The 18,790-nt window shown below is 40.9% G+C and overlaps 1 protein-coding gene across 2 annotated transcripts in view; it reads right to left on the bottom strand.

Annotated features, from left to right (window-relative positions):
• LOC311034243 (carnosine synthase 1-like) overlaps window positions 1–18,790 on the bottom strand; it is a 52,042-nt gene that overhangs the window by 29,161 nt on the left and 4,091 nt on the right. The window contains exons 3-4 of one of the 2 annotated variants that reach the window (XM_084042069.1): window positions 18,023–18,056; window positions 9,106–9,144 (exon numbers count right to left, since the gene is read on the bottom strand). In XM_084042069.1, coding sequence (XP_083898195.1) covers window positions 9,106–9,108 — 3 coding nt within the window. In that variant the 5' untranslated portion in view covers window positions 9,109–9,144; window positions 18,023–18,056. Of the gene's footprint in view, window positions 1–9,105; window positions 9,201–18,022; window positions 18,057–18,790 lie in introns of those variants that run through there. The other variant, XM_084042070.1, reaches the window with a different exon arrangement.

Below are 18,790 nucleotides of genomic sequence, written 5' to 3'. Positions count from 1 at the left end.
AAGCCCAGGCCACTGTGAGATCTATTCTGGCTAAAAATAAATACAAAACTGGATTGTAAAAGTAGACTAAGAAATAAAATCTATTCATAGGCTTTGGAGAAGGTTCAGTGAAGATTTACTTCCACCCTAACCCTGCTGACCCATGGCTATTCAGGTCTCTCTCACACACACACACACACACACACACACACACACACACACACACACACACACACACACACACACCTTGACAAGTGACATCCACAAACAGCTTTCTATATCAAATAACTGTAAATGCTTCACAAACACATTTCATCCAGGGGCCTTCAACATTTTACAGGTCAAGGACCCCTTAGCTGAGAGATGAAGCAGGGACCCCTTAGCTGAGAGAGATGAAGCAGGGACCCCTTAGCTGAGAGAGATGAAGCAGGGACCCCTTAGCTGAGAGATGAAGCAGGGACCCCTTAGCTGAGAGAGATGAAGCAAGGACCCCTTAGCTGAGAGATGAAGCAGGGACCCCTTAGCTGAGAGAGATGAAGCAGGGACCCCTTAGCTGAGAGATGAAGCAGGGACCCCTTAGCTGAGAGACAGATGAAGCAGGGACCCCTTAGCTGAGAGACAGATGAAGCAGGGACCCCTTAGCTAAGAGACAGATGAAGCAGGGACCCCTTAGCTAAGAGACAGATGAAGCAGGGACCCCTTAGCTGAGAGACAGATGAAGCAGGGACCCCTTAGCTAAGAGACAGATGAAGCAGGGACCCCTTAGCTAAGAGACAGATGAAGCAGGGACCCCTTAGCTGAGAGACAGATGAAGCAGGGACCCCTTAGCTAAGAGACAGATGAAGCAGGGACCCCTTAGCTAAGAGACAGATGAAGCAGGGACCCCTTAGCTAAGAGACAGATGAAGCAGGGACCCCTTAGCTAAGAGACAGATGAAGCAGGGACCCCTTAGCTAAGAGAGATGAAGCAGGGACCCCTTAGCTGAGAGATGAAGCAGGGACCCCTTAGCTGAGAGATGAAGCAGGGACCCCTTAGCTGAGAGAGATGAAGCAGGGACCCCTTAGCTGAGAGACAGATGAAGCAGGGACCCCTTAGCTGAGAGACAGATGAAGCAGGGACCCCTTAGCTGAGAGAGAGATGAAGCAGGGACCCCTTAGCTAAGAGACAGATGAAGCAGGGACCCCTTAGCTAAGAGACAGATGAAGCAGGGACCCCTTAGCTGAGAGAGATGAAGCAGGGACCCCTTAGCTGAGAGAGGGATGAAGCAGGGACCCCTTAGCTGAGAGAGAGATGAAGCAGGGACCCCTTAGCTAAGAGACAGATGAAGCAGGGACCCCTTAGCTGAGAGAGGGATGAAGCAGGGACCCCTTAGCTGAGAGAGAGATGAAGCAGGGACCCCTTAGCTGAGAGAGATGAAGCAGGGACCCCTTAGCTGAGAGAGGGATGAAGCAGGGACCCCTTAGCTGAGAGAGAGATGAAGCAGGGACCCCTTAGCTAAGAGAGATGAAGCAGGGACCCCTTAGCTGAGAGAGAGATGAAGCAGGGACCCCTTAGCTGAGAGAGATGAAGCAGGGACCCCTTAGCTGAGAGAGGGATGAAGCAGGGACCCCTTAGCTAAGAGACAGATGAAGCAGGGACCCCTTAGCTAAGAGACAGATGAAGCAGGGACCCCTTAGCTGAGAGAGGGATGAAGCAGGGACCCCTTAGCTGAGAGAGAGATGAAGCAGGGACCCCTTAGCTGAGAGACAGATGAAGCAGGGACCCCTTAGCTAAGAGACAGATAAAGCAGGGACCCCTTAGCTGAGAGACAGATGAAGCAGGGACCCCTTAGCTGAGAGAGATGAAGCAGGGACCCCTTAGCTGAGAGACAGATAAAGCAGGGACCCCTTAGCTAAGAGACAGATGAAGCAGGGACCCCTTAGCTAAGAGACAGATGAAGCAGGGACCCCTTAGCTAAGAGACAGATGAAGCAGGGACCCCTTAGCTGAGAGACAGATGAAGCAGGGACCCCTTAGCTGAGAGAGATGAAGCAGGGACCCCTTAGCTGAGAGACAGATAAAGCAGGGACCCCTTAGCTAAGAGACAGATGAAGCAGGGACCCCTTAGCTAAGAGACAGATGAAGCAGGGACCCCTTAGCTAAGAGACAGATGAAGCAGGGACCCCTTAGCTAAGAGACAGATGAAGCAGGGACCCCTTAGCTGAGAGAGGGATGAAGCAGGGACCCCTTAGCTGAGAGAGGGATGAAGCAGGGACCCCTTAGCTAAGAGACAGATGAAGCAGGGACCCCTTAGCTGAGAGACAGATGAAGCAGGGACCCCCACTATATTGTATAAAACTGTGTTGCATATTAAACTACACTTTTCTTTTTGTGATTTTTACCCATTTTTCTCCCTAATGTAGTCATTATGCCAATTAATTCTCCCCACACACACACACACACACACACACACACACACACACACACACACACACACACACACACACACACACACACACACACACACACTACACCAAACCTCTTCGACAAAGGTTTTTTAGAACTTAAAGGTCTTTCGTAGAACTTGTAGATCTTCTATTTTCGGCTAAAGTTGTCCTCAGAATAGGGATGCTAGGGTTCAAGTGGTTAATGTAATAAAAAATAAAAAACTATCACATAAAGATTTGCCCCTCCCCCCCCCCCCGTAGTAACTCTGAGGACCCCCTAGGGGTCCTGGACCCCCTGTTGAAGACCCCTAATTTAATACATAAAACCATGAATGTATTCAGTCTAGAATACATTCTTTTTTTCCCCTTTTTATACCACGATTTTTGTAATCCATTTTTTTCACCCATTGCCAATTGCCTAAGCATGTAATCCTGGGCACTACTCTCCCTCTGCCAGCCTGGGGAGAGCCCATAACTGAGCTCATGCTTCCTTCAATGCATGAGGAGTGAGCAGGACGCTTCTTATCACCTGACCGGTAGGACGCAGCGCGACAGCGTGGAAGGAACACGTTATTCCAACCAGTTCCTTTCCCCTCCATCAGGCGCCCCGGCTGACCAGAGGGAGGCAGTATAGTGAGGGTATCTACCCTAGGAGACACGGGGAGAACACAGAAAGGCCGTTTCACCAACCCCACCTAGGGTATGGGCACTGATGACGGGGAGGAGAGGACACGCCCCCCAGAATATATTCTAGTGGATTCACAAGAATCTTTGTGAACAATAAAAGCCATTCATTGCATCACAGTGAGATGGTACGGTTAGATTGGTTACTAATGCTATCGGCTGCGAGGGCAAGGAACCAGTTGAAGCCACAGAAACATTATAGACTAGAAAAGGTCTCCGCCAGGTCAGGTATGTTATTGTGGCCTCCTGGTGGCGCTATAATAGGCCAATGTTAATAGGGGGGCATTTGTTCCTCAACATAGTGTGAATGTGTGTTCAAAGTTTGACTGCAATCGGACACTGTGTTCATGCTTTGGGGCATTATGTTCAAAACGGGCCACTCACAGCACACACTGCAAACTTTAGATGTCAATCTCAGCCAATCAGGATGGAATATGAAAACTCAAACAGACCCATCTTGATCACATGACTATAGAGATAGAGAGAGGATCAAATCTGAAGGCTTTATATAAAAAAAAATGTTTTACATAAGTCGGCCTCCCGGTGGCGCTATAAAAGGCAATTGTGAAAAATGCAGGGCAAAGGTTTTTCCTTTACCTTACAGAGTGTGCATAGAAAGTTTTACACAAATCGGTGCAGTTATAGGTAAAAACACGAATCGGCCTGTTATAGCGCCACCATGAGGCTGATTTGAACATTTTCAAATGGCATTTCTTCATCTACCTAATGGGAATGTACGTGCAACATTTCAGGGAAATTGCATGCTGTGTTCATGATGTGAGGCATTTTGTTCGAAACGGAGTACTCCTGCAAACTTTGGAAGCCATTTTTTGCCAATCAGGATGGAATATGAAAAATCTGAAAGACCCGTTTATTTTAATGACTATAGAGATACTGTGTACCGATATGCGGGATTTTGGGCCAAAATCTGTAGGAGTAATGTCCAAAAATGTGTTTTGCACAAATCGGCCTCCTGGTGGCGCTATGAAAGGCACATGTGAAACATTTGGGCCAGAGGTTCTGCTGTGGCATTCAGGGAGTGTGTGAGCACAGTTTGGCTGAGATCAAGCCAACGGTGCTGGAGATTAGCTGTTCACAGACAATGAATGAGAAGAATGACACACACACACACACACACACACACACACACACACACACACACACACACACACACACACACACACACACACACACACACACACACACACACACACACACACACACACACACACACACACACACACATACGGACGGATGGACGGACGGACAGACAGACGGACAGGGGGTCAAACATACTCTCTCGTCATGCCTTTCGGCCTGGTGGAGACAATGAACTTTATCATGAATTAAAACATAATAATGGGACCATAATGAACTAAAACACATATCATGATGATTAAGACTTTAAACCCTCAATACTCTCATACCTGTCTAACCCTCAATACTCTCATACCTGTCTAACCCTCAATAACCTCATACCTGTCTAACCCTCAATACTCTCATACCTGTCTAACCCTCAATACCCTCATACCTGTCTAACCCTCAATACTCTCATACCTGTCTAACCCTCAATACCCTCAGACCTATCTAACCCTCAATACTCTCATACCTGTCTAACCCTCAATACCCTCATACCTGTCTAACCCTCAATACTCTCATACCTGTCTAACCCTCAATACTCTCATACCTGTCTAACCCTCAATACCCTCAGACCTGTCTAACCCTCAATACCCTCAGACCTGTCTAACCCTCAATACTCTCATACCTGTCTAACCCTCAATACCCTCAGACCTGTCTAACCCTCAATACCCTCATACCTGTCTAACCCTCAATACTCTCATACCTGTCTAACCCTCAATACCCTCAGACCTGTCTAACCCTCAATACTCTCATACCTGTCTAACCCTCAATACTCTCATACCTGTCTAACCCTCAATACCCTCAGACCTGTCTAAACCTCAATACCCTCATACCTGTCTAACCCTCAATACTCTCATACCTGTCTAACCCCAGTGGTGGAAAAAGTACTCAAATGTTTTACTTAAGTAAAAGTATCAATACTGCAGTGTAGAAATACTCTGTTACAAGTTAAAGTCCGGTAATCAAAATTTACTTGAGTAAAAGAACAAAAGTATTGGCATCAAAATATACTTAAAGTACCAAAAGTAAAAGTACTCGTTATGTAGAATGTCCCGTTTCGCAAGTTATGCCTAAAATGTATAACAAATGTTTGGAAAATAGCAGATCTACAAGCTCACAGCGTTGTGAGCTTGTAGATCTGCTATTTTCAAATAGCCAAAGTTTAAATAGGGCTGAAGTGGTTAATGTATGTTTTGTAATAATAATCAAAATCTACAAAGTAACTAAAGTGTTCAAATAATTGTAGTGGAGTAAAAGACTCTGATATGTCATGCAGTAGAAGTAAAAGTATTGAAATTTGGAAATACTCCAGGAAAGTAAAAAATACTTCAAATGTTTACTTAAGTACAGCACTTACAGTAAGTAAATGTACTCAGTTACTTTAAAGCCACTGGTGATCCACACCCACAACACTGATCTGTTAACACACACATTAATAACAAACATTCTACTACTCTGTCACCATAATGTCCATTAAAGATATATCATAATAATAAAGATATATACAATGTCCTGACAGGCTGACAGCATCCATCAACCACTTCAACACTAACGTCCTTATTAAACACTTATCCACACTGATCCACACTGATCCACACTGATCCACACTGATCCACACTTCTCCACACTGATCCACACACACACAACACTGATCTGGTTCTACCCAGATTTAGACCAAACATGGGAGAATTCTCATTCTACTACTCTGTCACCATAATGTCCTGATATATCATCTGATATATCATCTATTAATTGAGTGCCAAAAACGGTCCGGACCGTTTTTCATAATCCAAACGAGGTGTGCCAAAAACGGTTATGGACGTTTTTGGGAAAAAATATGAAAAAAAAAAAAGTTATGACTTCAAAAGCCTGTATCTCGGCTCCTGTGTACTTTTTGTTTTTACAATGTATTTTCGACTATTTTCAACAGGCTGCAACTATGGAACGGATTACCGAATGTTTTTAATCTTTTTCCCCGGATTGTACGAGACCTCTATGTGTGTAATGAGGGGATCACCGTGAGGACGGTGATCACTGAAAATGTTTTGTGACTACTTGAAAAAGGTCCAAAAATGGTTAAAATTCCAGGCACTGGAGGTACCCTGTTTTGAAAAACCCCAGGATGTTTCTATACAAACTGACCTGAAAACCATCTACAGTACCAGGAGGAGACCATAAGGAGAGGTAGATGTTAATTCCCACAGAAAGGAGGTGTTTCTCCTCCTTCGTACACAATGTTTTGTATTTGTTGATGTATTAATGTGTTAATATTCTATATAGTGTTGATGAATTGAATACATAGGACCACAATGGAAACAAGTCCCCAGGACCTTGTGTTTGTGTTGTGACTGTACCTCATGATGTTTACATTATGACTAATATAGTATTTAATCAATACATCAGCAGCAATCTGAACTCCTGTCAAAACTCATGATTTAACACTTTGTTACATTTTACGCTGTAAACAGGCAATATTTTTACACACACGCACACACACACACACACACACACACACACACACACACACACACACACACACACAGTATTTGAGGTGCATATTTTACGTAACATTGAATTGCAACACGTATGCAAATGTAATCTAATCAAATTAGATGAGATGTGTGTGCAGGGCGTTAACCCTATAGCTGCTGCCCTGGGTAAATAAAGAAGTAAACAATGAATCTGAGATTAGAAAATAGAAATCTGGAACGTAGAAATAAAGTGTATAAGACTTTATGTTAACCCATTAAGACCCGTTCTACAAATGACTGAAAATCTGAAAATGTGTTCTGCCTCCCAGGAGAGAGGATGTGTGTTCTAAAAAATCTTAATTATTCAATATTTTGGGGGAAATTCAAAAACTTTCAAGATTTTTCAAAAATGTTATATCTTATATCTATAGGCTTGTATATCTGCTATTTTTGAATAGCCAACGCTAACATCTAAAATGTGTCAGGAAAGCGGACGCTTTCCTGATTTGTATGGGTTAAGGTTGGGCCTATAATGCATTATAATGCGTTTAGGAGGCAATATAACACTTGTGAATGTTTATAATTATGTTTAACAACTTAGAACAAGGTTTATTATACAGTAAGTGCTGGTCATAATGCATTATAAGTTCATTATAACACTTTAATGTCTTTAATGCATTATAACCACATTTATATATGCTTCATAACACGTGTTATAATTATGCATAACAACTTATAACAGAGACACTTTATAACTGGCTAAGTTAAGGTAGTTATAATGTGCTTTTCCTCTGAGTTTATAAAGCATTATAATACGTTATAAATGTTGTCATAAGTTTATAAAGCATTATAATACGTTATAAACATTCATAACATCACACGTGACAACATTTATAACAAGTGTTATGATCAGTGCTGTAAAGTAACTAAGTACATTTACTCAAGTACGGTACTTAAGCACAATTTTGAGGTATTTTTACTTTACTGGGGTATTTCTAATTTTCTGTACTTTTACTTCTACTCCACTACATCTCAGAGGCAAATATTATACTTTTTACTCCACTACAATTATTTGAAAACTTTGTTTACTAGTTACTTTGTAGATTTAGATTATTATTACAAAACATACATTAACTACTTCCTGGCCTATATACATTTCGGCCATTTGAAAATAGCAGATCTACAAGCTCACAATGCGTCGCAATGCGACGCATTGTGAGCTTGTAGATCTGCTATTTTCAAAACATTTCTATACATTTTACATTTAAAAACTTGTGAAACGGGACATTCTGTTTAATGAGTACTTTTACTTTTGGCACTTTAAGTACATTTTGATGCCAATACTTTTGTACTTTTACTCGAGTAAATTTTTAATTCTGGACAGAGTATTTCTACATTGCAGTATTGATACTTTTACTTAAGTGAAAAAAGGAGTACTTTTTACAACACTGGTTATGTTATGATGCCTTATAAGCTTTATAATAGACCCGACCTTTAAGTAAAGTGTTATAAACTCCTCTATAACTACAGACCTTTAAGTAAAGTGTTATAAACTATAACTACAGACCTTTAAGTAAAGTGTTATAAACTATAACTACAGACCTTTAAGTAAAGTGTTATAAACTCCTCTATAACTACAGACCTTTAAGTAAAGTGTTATAAACTATAACTACAGACCTTTAAGTAAAGTGTTATAAACTATAACTACAGACCTTTAAGTAAAGTGTTATAAACTATAACTACAGACCTTTAAGTAAAGTGTTATAAACTACAGACCTTTAAGTAAAGTGTTATAAACTACAGACCTTTAAGTAAAGTGTTATAAACTCCTCTCTAACTACAGACCTTTAAGTAAAGTGTTATAAACTATAACTACAGACCTTTAAGTAAAGTGTTATAAACTATAACTACAGACCTTTAAGTAAAGTGTTATAAACTATAACTACAGACCTTTAAGTCAAGTGTTATAAACTCCTCTCTAACTACAGACCTTTAAGTAAAGTGTTATAAACTATAACTACAGACCTTTAAGTAAAGTGTTATAAACTATAACTACAGACCTTTAAGTAAAGTGTTATAAACTATAACTACAGACCTTTAAGTAAAGTGTTATAAACTATAACTACAGACCTTTAAGTAAAGTGTTATAAACTACAGCACTGAGTTGTATCCAGTGTTTAAATCATCACAAGGTAAAGATTCTCAGACTCTCAGAATTGACTCAATTCATGCAATTTAAGGTAAACATGTAAATAAATCAAATGTTGTCACATGAAAGGTTCTGTCCACAGTATTAGTTATGAATGCAAACACACCAAATCTACTGTGCATGTAATTCACAAATCAAACATTGTAGCTGAATGATAAACCTCATTATTATTATTATTATGAAGGCAGAGAACTCACCATGGTGACTGCAGAGAACTAGACTCACACTGGATATGACTGAGAGAGAGAGAGAGAGAGAGAGAGAGAGAGAGAGAGAGAGAGAGAGAGAGAGAGAGAGAGAGAGAGAGAGAGAGAGAGAGAACTGCAATGTGTTAATGAAATACAGAGTGAGAGAAGGGGCAGAGAGAGACACAGAGAGAGCGAGAGCGACAGACATGCGCGCACACGCACACACACACACACACACACACACACACACACACACACACACACACACACACACACACACACACACACACACACACACACACACACACACCGAGAGGTCAGGGAGGAGTAAAGGACAGTACTGAAAGAAATATTGACAGTTAAAGGATCTTCAGGTGTCTGTGTGTACAGCACTGTGTGTGTGTGTGTGTGTGTGTGTGTGTGTGTGTGTGTGTGTGTGTGTGTGTGTGTATTACTATACTAGTGAGGACCACAAGTATGGTTGTGAGTTACAAAGCAGAAACATATTGTTTAGAACATTATGTTTACTATTAGGACAAGATTCAGGTTGTGGTTATGGTTAGAAATCAGCATTTCATTTCATTGATTTTTTAGATTTTCCCCCAAAAAATATTTAAAAAAATAATAAAAAAAAACACAGTCTCCTCACGTATTAGAAGGATAATATCTAATCACAATTCAATATTACACCAGAACCAAGGACGGTGTTTCTGATGAGTTTGAAGTTACAATGGGTTTGTATAGGAAGGGGGCGTGTCTGATAAAATGAATATCAAATATCTAAATACCGAATGAATCAACTTAAAAAGTGTCTGTGGTGAAACATTAAAGCCTGAGTAGACGTTAAAATGACCCCAAACATGTTGGAAAGTGAAATATAACTCTAAATGTAATAAAGATCAAATCCAATGCAGCCACACATGCCATCATCTTAACCCATTAAGACCTGAGGCCGATTCTAAAAATGTTTTTTGAAAAAAATATTGAATTTGTTTTCCCAAGACTTTTCAAAAATAGCAGATCTACAAGCTTGTAGATCTGCTATTTTTGAATAGCCAAAGAAATCTAAAGTGACTCAGATGCGTAACTCAAGCTAGAGCTTTGAGTTTCATCCAGTAGGATCACATAGAAACAACAGGGTCCCCACACATTTTTAGCAATGAATTTCCAAAACTTTTCCAGAATATTTAGCCCAATTTCCAGGCCTATATAACAATCATTCGGTGCAATAATGTGTCTCTTACTCCTATGTAGAATGCCCAAAGATAGGCAGTGTAGCAAATAAAGTTTGAGACATACATTAGGCTGCCGTCACACAGCCCGTTCGGCGAAAAACTACTTATGTTACATATTTCGTGTAATATTATTCATGTTTATGAAAATGTTTTGTTTTAACAAAATCAATAGCCAAAAACAATGCATAGCCAAATATTTTTCCAGGACCCTTGATAAATTCCAGGACCTTTGATGATGTTTGATCAATTTCAAACCTTTTCCAGTACTGGATTTTTTTAAATTTTATTTCAAAATATTTCCAGGAATTTCATGACCGTGGGGACCCTGAAACAAGCATTGATTATTGAAATGATTACAAAAAGTGACAGATAACTCATTCATTATGTGTAAAATACATTTTAACGTTTACATTTAAGAAATGAAATGAAAATGGAGACTCTTACCAGTTATCACATTATTGTCTAAAGGAATGTGACAAAAACTAAAGAATCTCCGTGAATTCACTTTGCCTGTGAATTGATGCAAATAAATGGTCTTTATATTAATACTTCTATTGGTCCAGCCAGGGACCCTAGAGAGATGAAGACATTTTTACCAGTGTTCATTTTGTTGATTAAAACTATGACAGAATATGTTGAATACCTTTTTTTTCACTGACAAAAACTAAGCTATGATGACTAAGACTATGACTAAATAGACTGACAGTTTGTCAACAAATAAAAACTAGATTAAAATGTTAGGGAGGGAGAAGGAGATCCAATAGCACTATAAGACCAGACATTTTATTGTTGGCTGCGCGCAGATGTCTCAGAAAAGCTCACAACGTGTCATCGTGAGCTTGTAGATTGGCTATTCTTGGCACACAGCTAAGTATAAATCAGGCATTATGACGCCATCCAGGCACGGCCAACAATACATTTTAGTCGACTAAATCAACTGTAGATTTAGTCGACTAAAACACGTCAGATGACTAAAATATGACAATATATGTTTAAGGTGAACTAGTCCTTTAAGCCATTAAGACCCGAGTCTGATTGTATAAATGCTTCTAAACCAGTGGTTCTCAAACTTGTTTTTCTCCCGATGGAGCTCATGTTGTTCATCTGGAGAGAAGACATGCTTTACATGAATATTGCCAAACAGCTATTCAAGACAAAAGACGGGCGACGCCAGAATGTCCAGCTGAACCTGATTCTGAACATATTGTAAGTTTGTCAGTAGATGCCTCCTCGTAAAGTAAGTAAGCAAATACAATTCATTTGTAAAGCACCTTTCCAAACAATGTTATCAAGTGCTGTACAATGGAACACAATAAAAATCAAGTAAAACAAGTTAAAACACGGCACATAAGATCAATATGGGGCAGGAGTGCCCCGTCCCTCTTTGGGGTTTGAATCCTCTCGCTAACCCGTCGTGCCGCACAATTAAAACCCCTGATGGCCTTTAAATGGTACAACCCACCTTGTTCCTTCTACCAATCACCTTCCTCTTAGTCATCCTCACTAACCATGACATCATCTCAGAACATCTTTCTCCTGACCTCCAGGTCACTGGGTTAACCCATTAAGACCGGGAACGCATCGGTGTCATTTTAACATTTCTTTGGCTATTACACTATGAGCTTGTAGATCTGCAAAAAAAAATAAAAAATCGTGAAAATTTGCGCAAATCTTTGAATATGTATTTTTTTTACATTTTTAACTCAAATCTTTAGACAGTTTTTCGAAAAAACATATGTTATAATCAGTGGTTCTCAAACTTTTTCATGTCAAGGACCCCCAAAATGATATATATGTATTTGGCCGCGGACCCCCATCTCAAAACATGTTGTTCCAGGGACCCCCGAACCCCAGAAGCAAAGATTTCAGTTACAAATGTTCGCTTTAAAAATATATATAGTCAAAGATTTGCACAAATGTTCACTATTTAAAAAAAAATAATTGCAGATCTACAAGCTTGTGCCGCGCTATGAGCTTGTATATCTGCTATTTCTGAATAGCCAAAGAAATCATGCTCTAAATCCCACCACCTTGAACTGGATTTAAAGTCATAACAATACTATGACATTGAACGTTCAAAAGCATCAAACCTACACATGATGTCATGGTTAAAGGTTTCAGTTTAACTGTGATGTCACTACTGCTGTGTGACACCACAGCCTCTTCACACAGTGTGACTATCTAACAACGTTTGGGAATCCCTCCCATTGTTTACCATGATGACACAGCTTCCCTAACAAACCTCAGCTTACACAGTGAACACCGTAGCTATGGTTACACGTTCAGATCTGACTGTTATCTGTTGTTTACCTTTACAAACAGGAACATCTCAGCAGAGCTTCTAACTTCAGCAGTAACACACGTTTAACCACACATGCATTACATCTATAACTAGTGACAATACACCCAACACAAACAACCAAAGCAGATCACAATCATACATCACATCAGTCATTGAATAGCTCAGAATAGCTCAGATTATGTTTGCTTTCCCAGATTCTCTCTGGGAAAGCCCCATTAAGCCCTGGAACACATCTCTGTCACTTTAGACTTTGGCTATTCAAAAATAGCAGATCTACAAGCTCATAGCGCGGCACCGAGTGCCACGCTACCAGCTTGTAGATCTGCTATTTTTGAATAATCTTGATCATTTGTTTTTTTTTTTCAAAAAAACATGATTTGCATAACTCGTCGGCTCAAGCGAACTTTCAAAACATTCGGCACAGCAGCTCACTCTGTGGTGTCTCTGGTGGCTCATGTTCTCTTGAGACGACCCGACTCTGTCCTGGTCCAAAACTATACTTTATACAAAACACCTAGTGAGCCCCATGGGTAGGTCAGGATCTCTCCTACTTAGACCAATCAATAGTCTGATTAAACGTGATAAATAGCATGAATATCACTGCTTGACGACACACTCCTGAATGACAGTTCATTTATAGCACCTTACATCTATGACATATGTAGATCTTTCCCCATCACACACAGTATGTCACCAGAGAATATGCATTTCCATCTTAGGACAGATTGAACATTACTTTATGACATTTAACCACTTCAACCCCAATCCTGGGGGAGGGATTTGCCAGAAATAGCCGATCTACAAGCTCGCAACGTGTCACAAAAGATTTGATGTAGATTGAAAAAGGACGAATCAATCACAGTGCAAGTATAGAGGGTCTGAGTAGTTAATGCACTGAATAGATTGAGATTAATCTTTTACTTCTTTATTTACCCAGGGTAGTAGCTAGGGTTAACGCCCTGCGCGCGCGCACACACACACACACACACACACACACACACACACACACACACACACACACACACACACACACACACACACACACACACACACACACACACACACACACACACACACACACACACACACACACACACACACACACACACACGCTTTGATTAGATGCAAATCTAATCTAATAAAATTGTGTGTCTGTGTGAGTGTGTGTGTGTGTGTGTGTGTGTGTGTGTGTGTTCTCCGTACCCAGCGAAAAACACCAAATAATGCATGCAGGGCAGAATTAGGACGATACCCACTCACAATCAAAATAAAAAAGAGAGCACTTAAGTTCTACAACCACCTAAAAGAAAGCGACCTAGATGCACTCCATAACAAGGCACTCACACACAGCGAAACTCTAGAGAGATGCCCCCTCAGCCAGCTGGCCATGGAACTCCGGGCACAAACACAAACAGAGCCACAAGATAGGAAACCCATTGGAATAAACCAAATTATAAAACAACAAAAGGAAAACTACCGGACACACTGGAAAGAAGCAACACAAAAGCAGAGTAAACTAGAATGCTATCTGGCCCTAAACAGAGAATACGCAGTGGCAGAATACCTGAGCACCGTGACCGACCCAAAACAAAGAAAAATCTTAACTAGGTACAGACTCAGTGAGCACAGTCTTGCGATCGAGAAAGGTCGTCACAGGCAGACCTGTATCCCGAGAGAAGACAGACTATGCACCCACTGCACACAAAATGAAGTGGAAACCGAGCTACACTTCCTAACCGTCTGTCCATGGTACCAAGACATCAGAGACACATACTTCCCACAGATTACAACCACACACAGAGATTTTGAAAACATGACCAATGACAAAAAACTCCCGTATCTACTGGGCGAAGTACAACAATGTGCAAACACAGCAGCAAGATTCGTGAGTTGCTGTGATAGGAGAAGGATATCAAACGGAACACAACCACCCTAAAGACTAATCATTGGGTATATTCCTGCACTATACCTGCACCCAGTGATCTTGATACATAGAAATTGATCTATGGAAGATTCTGACTTTCAAATGTACATATTTTTTGTTTTGATTGTATTGCTGTATTGTTGTATTGTGCTATCTGCTTTGGCAATGTAAACGTATGTTTTCTCATGCCAATAAAAGCCCTTTGAATTGAATTGAATTGTGTGTGTGTGTGTGTGTGTGTGTGTGACTGTGTGTGTGTGTGTGTGTGTGTGTGTGTGTGTGTGTGTGTGTGTGTGTGTGTGTGTGTGTGTGTGTGTGTGTGTGTGTGTGTGTGTGTGGAATGGATTTACACCAGCATGCGGATTTCACATCTTCTGAAAATGCTGAATAACGATGACAAGGATGTCAGGGAGCTGGCTCGATCCTCCCTGTTCCTGGACCTAAGGAGGCGTAAGGTCCCACTGGCCAGGGAGTCGGAGCCCCATTTCCTCGGATTCAGGAGGAAACCCAGCGGAAAACTCGACACCCGTTCCGCTGGTTTTGGTGTCTGGTCTGACTGGCCAGACCTGAACGACCTCTGTGTCCGCACTGGAGTGTCGTTAGAGTGGGTGCGGTCTGACTCAGAGACTGTGAGGGTCTCAGAGGACATTACAACTGACCCCCTCACCCAGGTCAGAGCAACAGTCACCTATGCTGGTCACAGTCACCTGCTAACAGCTACAGGTGCCAGACGAGTCCTCATGGATCTACACCAACATCAACAACAACAACACTGGACTGGACTAAAACTCCAAGGGAAACTCGCCTGTCTTCCCTATGCTGATCACTCTGTCTCACACTCATTCCTTAAGAACACTGCACTCAATGAGGACATCATCACATTCACTATAAAAGCCAGACTACAAGTCCTCCCCACCAGACTCAACCTTTCCATATGGTTTCCCACCTGTCAAGCTCCTCATTGCCTGCACACCACAGAACAGATCACTGAAACACTGTCACACATCTTGAATGGCTGTTATGCATACAAAGGGATGTACATTGCACGCCACGATAGAATAGTGGAACTCATCGCAAAGGACATATCAAAAAATCATGCACCCTCAGTGAGAATGTACAAACATTCCCGTGTCATTTCATCCATGCTTCATCTCTGTGATAACCCAGACATATTTACATCTTTGACAGCTAATACACCAGATGTTGTTGTGGTTGATGAAGAGGCCAGAGAAGTGTTTGTATTAGAGATAGCCTGCACCTTTGACCTTAGCCTAGAAGAAGCCTTTATGACCAAGGTCATTAAATACCAACCAACCACTCCTACAGACCATCTCAGAGCTGGGCTATAGGTGCAGACTATTTGTTTTTATATTTGGCAGCCTAGGACATACCCACAGACTGGTTGTTAGAGGGTTCCAACAACTTGGGATGCCCAAAAAGGAGTCAAAAAGGCTGGCAAAGTATTGTTCTATTTCTGCTATAATTGGCAGCCACCACATATGGCGGAGACGCTGTTACTTATACCCATAGAGAAACTGAGTGACATGCTTATTGTATCATGAAGACGTATTCCATGATTTTGTGATGTAATCTCACTGCACCTTTAATATTTGTGTCCCTGTATACTCTCCTTTGTGTGGACATAAATAAATGGTTAAAATGTGTTGCAATTGTAAGTATGTAAAATATACACACATCAAATAAATGCGTACTTTGAGAAACCCTGCTTTAGAGTATAGAGCATATAAAATAAGACCAGAGACAGAGATTTAACACATGATGAAAATCGGAACTTTTAAATTTGGATTTAAATTCTGAATACGTTTTTAAGCCTCTGGATTTGCCACACATTTCCCTGAAGCAGGGTTGATTTTACAGCAAATTAATAAATAACATTCCATTTAGTTTTTGTCATATTTTAGTCATCTGACGTGTTTTAGTCGACTAAATCTACAGTTGATTTAGTCGACTAAAATGTATTGTTGGCCGTGCCTTGATGCCGTCATGATGCCTGATTTATACTTAGCTGTGTGCCAAGAATAGCCGATCTACAAGCTCACGATGACACGTTGTGAGCTTTTCTGAGACATCTGCGTGCAGCCAACAATAAAATGTCTGGTCTTATAGTTCTATTGGATCTCTTCTCCCTCCCTAACATTTTAATCTAGTTGACATAATTGTCAGTATATTTAGTCATAGTCTTAAGGTCCTTACACACCGGGGCGATTTTTTCGTGCGAATAATTAGTTTTTTTTAAAACCTTATAAAGTCAATGGCTCCGTACATGGAGCGAAAAAGCGTATTTTAATTATTCGGAACGAGTCCGAATTTTGCGTATATTCGCTATATTCGCCGGTATGTAAGGACCTTTAGTCATCATAGTTTAGTTTTTGTTTCAACAAAGGCATTCAACAGACATTTTCTGTCATCGTTTTAGTCGACAAAAAAGCAAAAATTGCTACATCTAGGGCAGTGGTTCTCAAAGTGGGGTCCGGGTACTGCTATTGTCACAATATTTAAAGGTAATGCCTCAACTTTTACATTCCCAGGGGCCCCATTTTGGGGGGTCCTCCAGTGTTCAAATATGATTATTTTGGGCGGTCAAGGCCTGAAAAGATTGAGAACCCCTGGTCTAGATATTTAAGAGCATCCTGAGAGCTCTGAATGAGTCAGCAACACATTACATACATGAATGACATGCTTAACTATTGTTTTCTGGACCACGTCATGTTAAGCATGTAAAGCATGTTGTTAATGGACACATTCATTGTTTACCTGCTTTATTCTCTAATAAGGCTCTACATTGTTGTCTGTCTGTCTGTCTGTCTGTCTGTCTGTTGCCTGTCTGTCTGTCTGTCTGTCTGTCTGTCTGTCTGTCTGTCTGTCTGTCTGTCTGCCTGCCTGCCTGCCTGCCTGCCTGCCTGCCTGCCTGCCTGCCTGCCTGTCTGTCTGTCTGTCTGCCTGTCTGTCTGTCTGTCTGTGAGCAGCTGATCTCAGGCTCTGCTGGACGACGCGTTTCGCAAAAACACACTTTGTGTCAACTAACCAATAGCCTGTGAGACATTGAGTGGATTGAGTCAGAGCACAATGAACAAGGGCAGCAGAATGAAGTGTGGCTCTCTCTCTCTCTCTCTCTCTCTCTAGAACGAGACACTCCAGACATGTAAACAATGCCTTTAACTCTCAGACCACACTGTCTGAGAGGAGAGGAGAGGAGAGGAGAGGAGAGGAGAGGAGAGAAGGAGGAGGACTGGTCAGAGGAGAGGATTTAGAGACATTTGTAGAATCCCCCAGAAGCAAAGATTTGAGTTACAAATGTTCGCTTAAAAAAAATATGTATATTCAAAGATTGGCACAAATTTTTCAGGATTTTTCAAATAAGAACACCCTCTAGCATATAATGACAACAAAAAACATGATGACGTATTATTAGGTAATTGTCCGTCAATGTGTTAAAAGACTCACCTTTTGGCCCTCTGGAACCTGCAACAGGGACAGCCTTACACAGCGAGGAAGAGGAGGATGAGGAAGAGGAGGATGATGATGATACAGGAAGAGGAGGATGAGGAAGAGGAGGATGATGATACAGGCCTCATGGAGAAGAGGACGGTGGATTCATCAGAATGCTCTGATTCACACTGATTAAATATTAACACATGGGGTGCCAGCATTTTTTCATAACAACTTACGTTGGGTGCCAGCATTCTCCCCATTGACTGCGCTTTACTGTTTAAAGCTCTAGACTCCACGACGAGCAAATCCATGTAAAAAAAAGCATCCATTCATTATATAGAGGTCTCGTACAATCGGGGGAAAAAAATTAAAAACATTCGGAAATCCGTTCCATAGTTGCAGCCAGTTGAAAATAGTCAAAAATACATTGTAAAAAAAAAGTACACAGGAGCCGAGATAAAGGCTTTTGATGTCACCAGTTAACCAGGAAGTGGATTAAAGTCTAAAAACAGTATATATACGGTTTTGGCGCTCAACAGTTGTAATTGAAAAGAAGTATATATACGGTTTTGGCACCCAATGTGTTAAATATGACGTCTTATGTTTTAAGACTAAACAGATTCACAGATGTTTCAGATGTTAAATCAAACCACAATAAATAGAGTCAGTCTATTTAATCAGGTTAATCAAACTGTGTTCCATAACTATTCAAATGGACATTATTATTACGGGGCCAGAGCTCTGCTCTGGACACGTATTGTTATTCGCATTATTCTGTCA

Source organism: Gymnoscopelus microlampas (genome assembly GCF_963454915.1).
Source record: "Gymnoscopelus microlampas genome assembly, chromosome: 18".
NCBI lineage: Eukaryota > Metazoa > Chordata > Actinopteri > Myctophiformes > Myctophidae > Gymnoscopelus > Gymnoscopelus microlampas.
The sequence above is the reverse complement of the archived record's forward strand: the minus strand, read 5'-3'. Positions and strand labels throughout refer to the sequence as shown.